This window comes from Hyperolius riggenbachi, chromosome 5 (genome assembly GCF_040937935.1).
Source record: "Hyperolius riggenbachi isolate aHypRig1 chromosome 5, aHypRig1.pri, whole genome shotgun sequence".
Lineage (NCBI taxonomy): Eukaryota > Metazoa > Chordata > Amphibia > Anura > Hyperoliidae > Hyperolius > Hyperolius riggenbachi.
Genome location: NC_090650.1, coordinates 210,864,361 through 210,875,068, shown reverse-complemented (window position 1 = coordinate 210,875,068; position 10,708 = coordinate 210,864,361). Strand labels below are relative to the sequence as shown.

Sequence of the window (10,708 nt, the reverse complement as noted above, 5' to 3'; positions counted from 1 at the left end):
ACTCACAGGGCACAGTTGTGTGTTCCGTGGCTGCCCTTACCCCTCAGCTTTTCAATAAAACTCTAAAAAAAAAAGTAAAGGTTACACAGCAGTGCAGTTGTTTCTGTTAAATGGGACATACTATGGGCTGCAAACAGCAAAACCCCAATGTTGGACAGCTGTAAAATCGTGTAGACAGGTTGTCATACAGCAGTGGGGGCTTCTCTGAAAGGAACCCATTGCTAAACATTAAATACACAATCCATGCGAATGCAGGCAGGCAGGCACACACACACTCACACACACACGCACTCAGACACACACACACACACAGGGGAGAGACTCGCTCACATCCACTTCCACACATGCAAACATCCCGTCTCTGTTACAGAGTGAAGTGGCCCAGCCAATGCTCAGGCCACATGCACCAAAGGGGGAGGCGCCTGCAGCTCAAGTGGATGCCAATCAAAGCATCAACTTCAAATTGTATCTGAAAGATCAGCCCAGGACCTAAGGGCAGACACATCAGTTGGAGCTCAATTGTTGATCAGATCACATCTGAGGGATTTAGGAGCACAGAAGAGCGGAGATTTGAGGGGGGAAAACAGACACCCTATCGAATCCGTCCTCCTCTCCCCTTCTTCCCATCTAGCCGCCCTCTCTGTAGAATACACACAGCCAGAGAGAGAGGGGAGACTGAGGGGTGCAGGGTGAGCCTCACTGCGCTGCTGCCTCACTTTTTGGCCGAGTTTTCTTTTTTTTTTTTTTCTTCTCCAAAGCTGTTTCCTTCGCCCGCCCCTTTTCTACTTGTTATTGTGCCGGAGAGCCAGAGAAGCAGCCACAGACAGTGAGAGACATGTCCTTCCCACAGCTGGGCTACCCTCAGTACCTGAGCGCTGGCCAGGCGGCCGTCTATGGAGGGGATCGGCCGGGAGTTCTGGCGGCAGCAGTGGCAGCAGCGGCAGCAGCCGGATCGGGAAGGGCCGCAGGAGCCGAGCTGGGGGGCAGCTCCACCGCCGCTGTGACTTCTGTGCTGGGCATGTACGCCAGCCCCTACAGTGCCCCGAACTACAGCGCCTTCCTGCCTTACACCACCGACCTCAGCCTCTTCTCTCAGATGGTGAGTAGTACCCCCCCCCCCCCCCTTCTCTTGGGCTGCTGGACTGCGCCGTGCTCAGCGATTGCGTTCTGCCGAGGCAGGCGCGCTTCACCACTTCGGGAGCGATCCGAAAGTTTCATGTTATTTGCTTGTGCTGGATAATTGTATTTTTAGAGGCGAATCGTGTGCTTTTTGCTTTTCTTTTGCTCTTTTCGCAGTCTGCGGTGTTTGCTGTGCTTAGCCTAGTCAGCTCACAATCAAAGCGCCGGAGCACATAATAGTGGGGGTCACCGAGGGCAGCAAAACAAAATCGAGAAAAGAAAGAAAGGGAATCAAAAAGGAAAGATAATCCAGGGTTAGCACAGTAAGAAAAAATGTTTCCCCGGGGAGATTGCCTAGCAGTAACAAGTAGATCCAGGCTTCTGCTGGCCGGATCATATTCCCTTTTCTTGCTATATGTTCTGGCTGGCCAACACTTACCCAGCACAACCTAAACTCAACACAAACGTCAGCGAGGGTCTAAACAACAATCCGAGCCCAAACTACATTCAACTTGTGGTATTTTCGCACAAGCTTCTGAGTGTTCCCTTTGAAAGGTGTATCAGTTTCACTACTTCCTGGGTCAGCTCTAGCTATGCAGAAATATCTGCAACGAGCCTTTAACTTTCTTTATCGATATAGATAACGACTGATACAAAACCTCAGCACACTTCAAGCGTAATATAATTTAGATCGCGAAAATAAATTCCTTGAATCTGCTGTATGGCATTAAGAAATGTGTTTTACTCCAGTGACGTTTAATGCAATTATATTTTAATCTCTGATTGCATATGTATGAACAGGAGCCCTGTACTTAACAGATAAACGCCCCACTTATAGGCCAGGGCTTGATAGCGAGCGTTATAAATAGCTAAATGTTGTTGTTTGCCCTGCTAGAAAGTCATCTTTATTTAATACCCCTTAATGAAATATCGCTCTTACATAATACAGATGTAAAATGCAAAGGATGCGAGCTTGTTGTGTGCTTAGATAATACATTATGATTTTTAACTGACGTGCTAAAAGATTTATAATATTCCTCTTAGCATTCTTTACTGCACGCTCACAGGAACGTCACTGAAATGAACAAAATACCAATAACCAAACAAGCACCGAGTTAAAAGTTAATTATTCTGAAAACAGGTTTAAAATAGGTGGTCAGTGAATTCATGATTGAAAAGATGAAGATATACTTCTGTAAAATGTTGTGTTAAATATTGTCAATCAGTTCTTGCTTAATTGCTATTGTGTTTTCTTCTAAATATATGTCTGATATACTGCTGTAAGCCATGTGCCAAGGAGTAGGCTTTAGTGCTAAATAATAATCTGATGAATTAAGAACATTGAAAACAATGCCTTGTTTAAATATGCATTTCATTTTAAATTGCATTTCTGATTCTGTGGCTGGGTGGAAATGAGTGAATCACGTTTTGATTTATACCTGTGAGGCTGCTAGTTTCTAGCCATAATGAGGCCTAATGAGGTTATTATCAAAACGCCCAGTGGGATCATTTGACTTTCTGGTTTGCCCCGATAAAAAGGGAAAAAGGGAAGATAAATCGCCACCTTTTAAAACACCAGCAAACAAGTGCTATTTGCTTTTTACAGATCAAAGGCAAACTCGACAAAGTATGTGTGCTCAACTTATGGGTCACTCAAAGCAGGAGGGACTGCTTTATCAAGTCAACATCTGACACAGAATTTATGGATATCATTTTTTTTTTATTCCTAACTTGTCCCCCCCCCCCCCCCCCCCTTTGCAGCATTTACTATTTTTTGCTCTGCATTCTCTAACTGCACCTGTGCAAACTTTAATTCTAATGATGTTTATTGTTTGTTTAGCGAGTTGAGTAGCTGTTGATGTACGCATTAATGTATATTGGTATAATCTAGTCACATAAAAGAGAAAGGTGCTAGGAGTGGGATTATTACATATCCTGGTCAGGTAAAGTCTCATGTAACAAAGTGGTTGCTGCAAGGCTCCCAGGCTGGACGTGTCTATACATGGCACTCCCGGAGCCGCAGATGAGGTGGGGATGAAATATGTTAGATCAGTGCAGGGCATTATTAGCGGTTTCTGGGCTTCCTTGATACATTTCTCCCAGGTTAACAGATCCCTGTGGTTTTACTTTGATAACAGACTAAACGTTTGGGATATGAGACACAGCTGTTTAAACGAAGAGAGAAATCGGTTTTATAGACAATAAAACGAGTTTTATTGTGACAAGAAGGAAGTGAAAGTTAGTGTTTGTTGCATGAATTCATAAAAGAGGAAACAAAACAGACGCTCAATTAATGCTTGCGTTATTCTGTCTCTTCAGGGATCGCAGTATGAACTGAAGGACAACCCTGGTGTGCATCCTGCCACGTTTGCTGCACATACTGCCCCTGGTTATTACCCCTATGGACAGTTTCAGTATGGCGACCCAGGACGGCCTAAGAACGCCACCAGAGAGAGTACCAGCACGCTTAAGGCCTGGCTGAACGAGCACAGGAAGAACCCTTACCCCACCAAGGGTGAGAAGATCATGCTGGCCATCATCACCAAGATGACCCTCACACAGGTCTCCACATGGTTTGCCAACGCCAGGCGGAGACTCAAAAAAGAGAACAAGGTGACATGGGGTGCCAGGAGTAAGGAAGATGACAATATCTTTGGGAGTGACAATGAAGGGGACCACGACAAAACTGAAGACGATGAGGAGATTGACTTGGAAAGCATAGACATTGATAAAATAGATGATAACGATGGGGAACAGAGCAACGAAGACGAGGATGACAAGCCTGAACACTTAAGGCAGAGCGAGAAGGAAGGTTTAAAAAAGGAGAGCGATGTCATGTTGGGAGGGACTGATGGACTTAAATCAAAAGACACTTTGTCACTGGTGAAAGAAAACTCTGAAAGCAGCAATACCAGAATAGTAAGCCCCAGCGGACAAGGGAGTTTACAAGTACCACCTCATAACAAACCTAAAATATGGTCTCTGGCAGAGACGGCGACCAGCCCTGATGGTGTCCTCAAGTCTTCTCCTTCCCCACCTCAAGTGAATCACACGTCTCCACCCATCCAGCACCCAGCCTTCCTACCCAGCCATGGACTGTACACATGCCAGATTGGCAAATTTCACAACTGGACAAATGGTGCTTTCCTCACTCAGAGCTCCCTGATTAATATGAGGTCCTTCTTGGGAGTAAACCACCACCACCCTTCTCATCACAATCACCACCATCTCCAAGGCCACCAGCAGGCATCCCTCATAGCAGCCAATCTGGGAACTCTCAATAGCGATAAAAACACAGAGAGGACCACCAGTCCTAAGCACAGAGGTGAATAAAAGAGACATTACATAGATGCTATATTTTCTTCCATTCTGTATACCACTCACTCTAACAATACAGTTACCTTTGTTACCTTCTTTAGTCGACAGCACTAATCCATCAGCTATTGTAGTAGTACACCAGCACAGTCTTTATAAGGCCAGTCATGTGCTGGGAAATTGAATGCATAGCCTAAATCACATGTAAATAGGAGGCTGCACAGTTTTATAATAATTACTACTTTTTATTTTTTTTTCAGTAGACAGAGAAAATGTCCCAACAAGGACCGAATCCCCTCCTCAGTTAAAATCATCGTTTCAAGCTGTCCGAGAAAAGTAAGTAAAAATACAAATGCTGTAAAAATGCTCTAAAAAAGTACAGTTATTCATTGAGAAATGATAAAAGCCATATATGCAGTACTATGTAAGTCATTATCTACAGAATGAGTGTACAGAATCATTATGCATTGAAAGGTATATACGACGAGCATTATAGGTAACAAATAATGTGGCAATGAATTGATCTTAGTATCGAATATTGTGCAATGCTAATTTAATTTCTGTTGTTTTCTAACTGTGATTTTTCTGTCCCTTTCAGCACTCTGACTCAGCAAGAAGGAACAGCTCGCATATTAACAGCGCTTCCCACAGCCTGATTGCTGCATCCTCAACAGTAATTAAGAGACTGTTTAAACTTTATGGACAATAATGGGTATCATATAAATTACTCTCTTTTTGCAATAAGGTGGCGCAAATCCCCCCTCTCCCCACCAGAGAAAAGAATGAAAACAAACACAATAAATAGAAAAAGACGATTATGACAAATCTGTAGTTGGATTCATCTCCACATTACCATTTCAAACCCCAGTACTTACAATTCTTGGATTCCTCGTTTTTTTTTTTTTGGTAACCTGTTTCCCATGTCTGTGTTTATTTTTTCTGTATATAACGTGATCTTAGTATGTAAATAGCGCGACGGGAAAAAAACTTGTCTAAAATCATATATTTTTGTCTAATAAAGTCAAAGAAATTATAAAAATACGATTCTTTTTGCTTGAAAAAAAAAAACCTAGGTTATTTTTAACGCTGTGAGATAACAGTCCCAGAACCCCCTTTTTACTCAGACAATTTCCATTTTAATGCCAGTCATTATGAAGTGAAAGGGAGACGTTGAAACAATTTGTCACGCTTTAGTTTATGGTGATTACTCCTAAGCAGCAGTTGGAACAATCAGGGTTTTTTTGTATAATTTCTTTTCAAACCTCACGAAATTCAGATTTTTTTTTAAAACTCCTGTGAAACGCTTTTTCTTTCCCCCAACCGTGGTCTTTCAGATATCGATTACAATTTAACTGTATGGATTTTAAATAAGGCATCTTAAAGACAATTGTTGAGCTAATCCCTGTGGAGTGGGTAGTTAACACTCAGCCAGTTCATAAGGTGGCAGGTTTTTATGGCTCAAGTTAACAGGAAAGGGCAAGCTAGATTTTGTTTTGTCATAAAAACGCTGGGAAGGTAGCAGCGATTATCACGTGTTTTTGGTTTCAGAGATTTTTTTTTAATAAGAATTGGAGGGACTCAGCTTTAGAAAAAGCAGGAGTCTTAAAGCCAGGGTGTGCGGACGCATTTGTTTAAACATCAATCTTCTGGAGACAATCTGTTAAAAATGTGTAATATTTTCAATGTTTCCTCGTTTTTTTTTATTTCTAATTGAGTACACTAAACAAGCATTGAGGTGCTAATACGACGCCAGATGGTTGTTCATAGAAAAAAATGGAGGAGGCAGCTGGGAAGTCATTAAGAAATAATGTGGGGACGCCCTATCCAAACAATGCTAGCCTAAAAACAAGCACTTGTCGGAAGCTAAGAAAGATTTGGGAATAAAATATTAATACAAGTCCCATGGAGTGTGAGGCCAACGATAAACACAGCTAAATAGACGTTTCTTCATCAGCCTGGTTGTCTGCAGATGCCCAAATGAATCACTGTCTCCCGTTACCAAGGACACATGTGACATGGCCACTGTAGCCATTTTAATTATTTAAGTACATACTTTACACCCAGCTCCATTGTTTAATTGGCTGTAATAATTATAATATTAATTATTATTATACAAAATGTAAAAACTAAAAAATGTCATGGAAAAGTGGGGAAATATTTATTTCTAGCTAATTTGAAGCTCTGATTTTTGTAATGTTATTTTGTTTATGATTTTGGAGCCAGGCAGAAGGCTATTTTGCCTTCAATGAAAGTAATCTGGTTTCACTGCTTTTTTATGTCCAGAGAATGTAGGGATGGCAATGGAGAGCGATAAGAGAACTGAGGGATTATGCATTCACTAAGGCCATATAGTTTCTATCGGTTTACCATATTACTCATGCTGGTGAAAGTGAGCTCCGGCGCTGTATACATATATGCGTGTCAGCGTGGCAAATTCACAGCGTTCAGCTCCTTCCCATCTCTTTTGTAGTGCAATAGCTCCCTCTATAGGCCGCAGCGCGTATAACAAGGTGTCATTCCTAACTTCTCCCCCTCTTTCTTGCCGGAATGCCAGTTAAGAATTGCATACTCGTTCAGAATTAATTCACGTCGCCTATTATGCTCACAATCTAAATAAGAACAACCATGGTGTCACGTGAACTGTCTTTCTAACATAGAGAGTAGTGAGTTTTAGGATTGTTGAGCTTTGCGGCTTTAGACACATGTATATGTTTATTTTTTCTAGACAAATGTTACATTCTAAGATTTTTAGCCCTTTTGTTACCTATATTTTACATTGATTCGGTATTAAGCGGTGCCCTTGGTCTGCCATCTCTGTGACTTGTGCTGTGTCAGCTAGCTACTCATTTCATTGTCTGCGCTTGTACAAGTGTGATCAGATGTTTGCAAATGGTGTCACTTCTAGTGACATATGTGACTGATGCCCGCGATGACCACATTTGGTTGGTGTGAAAAGGGGCTGGGCGTCATTACAGATATTTGTACTTTGGACGAGGTTAATTACGATTTAACAAGTTGGAGACAGAAGGGCGTTCCGTGGCAAAACCTGTCTTTTCTGATATGCAGTTTGCATTGCTAATTCGTGTTTGTGTACCCACAGCCTATTTACAATTCCATCATATGTAAGTGCTTTAATTGAATAGCACAATAGTGTGTATTTCAACAATTGCTTAACAAACGCACCCGAATTCATGGCTGGGCAGATAAACAGTAATTAGTGTGACATTCCACACATTAGTATGTGCTCTTGCGTTTGAGTCTGTTTACAGCACATACTCATTTGCTATCTTCAAATGGTATAAATATATTTCATTTGAACATATACACGTTTTATTAATTACATGTAAATGTCATATTTCCCCTATTTAGGAAGTCAATATATTCAGGCATTGAGAATGTGAAAGAAAAGGCATCATTTTTACTCAACATAGGCCTTTGTTTTTCCTGCCACAGGCATTTGTGCTTGCGTGTTACTTTAACAATTACCTAGATTTAAACTATTTCAGCAGATGAATAAAATAGCCTGTATGGTGTGAGTTCTCTAGAAAGCAATATAAAGCACCTATTATGTAATGCACACAAAACAGGTGTATAGTGTAATTTTTTAAATTAATAATAATAATAATTATTATTATTATTATTATTATTATTATTATTATTATTATTATTATTATTATTATTTAAGAACGTTTCTGGCTTCCAGATCTCATTAATATTTATTAGGGTACACAAACAGAATATAAACAAAGAAAAGATCGTGTGACAAAAGTTGCCCTATATCACTGATGTGCTCTTGCAGGCCTATAGAACATGCTCACTGTGTAGAAGCATTAGATAAAGCACATCGCTGTCACCCCTGTGTGACGAAACACCAGCAGAGCGTTATTAGAGCCAGTGCTGAGATCTGGCCAGTGTCATCTCCCCTTCCTCTAGAAATGTGAAATCAGCTTTACTTTTTTTACAGTCTCCTAACTTGCCTTTTGCTTTTTTTTTTCCTAGTGTCTGCTCATAAGCAGCGATCAATTATTCACCAGAACATTTACTTCCTCTGCAATATGGAGGATTCATATTCACATCTCTGTTTTACTGACCTGACACTGATTAATGTAATATGCACTATAGCTCCCAGAGCTGCTCCTCTTTATGAATCATGCCCTATAAAGTTTCAATCGCCCTTGCAGATAAAAAAGAGCATGGAGAAGTGTTAACGGAGAGGGGGGAGAGGGAGAGAGAGAGAGAGAGAGAGAGAGAGAGAGAGAGAGCCGTCTTGTAGCTGTGGGCTAGTGTTTGTATGCTAAATGGTATCTGATTTAAATAACCGAAGGGTAATTATTGACTATAACAGACCTTCATTAGTTCAATCATTAGATCTACTCTGGGAAACAAAGCCAAACTAGACTCCAGCAGGAAGGTGGATAGCCTTTACTTTGCCTTGGCTGCTTCAAAACACCAGCCCTTCTCACAGCTCCCTCCCAAAATGAACACCCAGCATGAAACCAGTGGCAGTTTTACCTAAGGGCAAGAATGATGATTCTCTTTTTTTAATACAGGCAAAATTAATTTAGTAACGAGCATACACAGTTCAAATGACAAGATTTGAATGGTGGAAGGAGGAAGGGAGTACTCATAATTACACTGTCACTTCTCACAATATCTTCCTTGTTGCCTTAGGGTGAGTCAGATTAAAAGGAGAGAGAAAGAGGGGAGGAAAAGGGAGAAAATACAACACAAAAAAGAAAAGGTTTATGGCACTAGAGAAATTCATTTGGAAAGAAAAAAGAAGTTCAAAATATAATCTCAACAAAAAGCTGATGGTGTTAGAAGGAAAAAAGACAATTCCCAAGACAATGCCTTATTTTTTTTGTCCACAGAGCTGTTTTTTTTTCTGAGGCTGGTGATAGTTTGAAGCAATTATATACAGAGAGAGTGCAAAAGGTAGCATGGCAGAAGGTATTTCTAGAGTAGGATAGACTTGCTGACAAATGAATGCACTTTGTGCAATGAGGATAATGTCCTAGAAGTATTTGTTCTCCTCGGTGTCAGTGACGTACTGCGTTTCTCAGTATCCAGTTATTGACGAAGCAAACTTTTTTCAAAGACATCTTTAATTTCTGCCTTCTCTTTTAACATGTAACTAATAAATAAGCTGTTTAGGGCTCTAAATTTAACCATTGAGGTATTCATCAACCAGTCTGACCATTAGCACTCGGATAGGGCAATGATTGTATGTCTGTAGGGCATCAGCTGATGTCTGCAGCCAGTCCTGCTCAGGAGAATTGCCCTACATTTATTTCCCCCCTCTTGGACACTATTTTATTTGCAGTAAAAGGCCCACATAAGAATAAGTAAGTCAAGTAGAGTGGGCATGTTCATATGGACCTCTTAAATGAGGGTTGATGGACTGTGTTTTGCATGATAACCATTTCTTGTTTGGTACACATCCTTAAGCTGTGTACACATATGACATAAAAATCTTTAGAAACAAACTATCAATCTGTCGACAATCTTTGTAGAATAGTTTACAATCTCCAAAGACAGGGACTAAAGAAATTTGTCTCTCAATCCATCCTGGCGGATACCTTCTGCCAACGATCATTCATTAAACACGGTGTGTCTGAGATGGCCAGATATTTCTTAACTTTTGTGTGCAAAGCGCATGCATGAAATAAGGCAGTAAATAGATTACAAAAGCACCTTCCTGACAAGCCTGTGTGGCAGATTGATTTCTCGGTTTGCAAAGACTTTTATCTGATGTGTGTATGTGTACCCATCTTTATGGTATGCTAAATATTTTGCTGTCTGGGCACAATGCATATGACTGTTTTCTTTAGGCGATGTAAGATAACATTTATTTGGGTTCATGTTTACATCATATGATCATTAAGAGTTAAAATGTATCAAATGTAGACGACCTCTGGTGGGATACCTCTGTGAATTAATTATATAAGGCTCCCTGGGGTTGGTTTAATAAGACCAGTGCAAAGAAAATAAGAGAATAAGTGTGGCAGTTACCAAGAGCAACCGATCACAATCATGGTTTAAACTAGGACTCTGGTTGCTCTGGACAACTGCATCACATTTATCCTGTTTTCTGCTACATTTTATACCTCTGTGACTTTAGATTCCTCTCTCACTAACTTGTGATGTGGAGGCAGAGCTTATAGTGTCAGAGTGTCAGAGCAAGAAGTAAGTGAATTCTTAGGGGGTCACTGTGACCTCTTAAGGTGGCCACACACCATACAAATTTTACAGCAATTTGATAAAAATGATCGGT

General features: G+C 40.7%; 1 protein-coding gene across 2 annotated transcripts; it reads left to right on the top strand.

Moving 5' to 3' along the window:
• The first annotated feature begins 482 nt into the window (after positions 1 to 482).
• Positions 483 to 5,473, top strand: IRX1 (iroquois homeobox 1). Of its 2 annotated transcripts, none has more exons than XM_068234571.1 (4): positions 483 to 1,099; positions 3,439 to 4,444; positions 4,698 to 4,770; positions 5,033 to 5,473. In XM_068234571.1, the coding sequence occupies exons 1-4, from the start codon at positions 836 to 838 to the stop codon at positions 5,088 to 5,090; spliced, it is 1,401 nt and encodes a 466-aa protein (XP_068090672.1). In that variant the 5' UTR covers positions 483 to 835; the 3' UTR covers positions 5,091 to 5,473. The 2 variants fall into 2 exon arrangements, with proteins under 2 accessions (XP_068090672.1, XP_068090671.1); XM_068234570.1 differs by having other exon boundaries at positions 4,695 to 4,770.
• Positions 5,474 to 10,708: the final 5,235 nt, after the last annotated feature.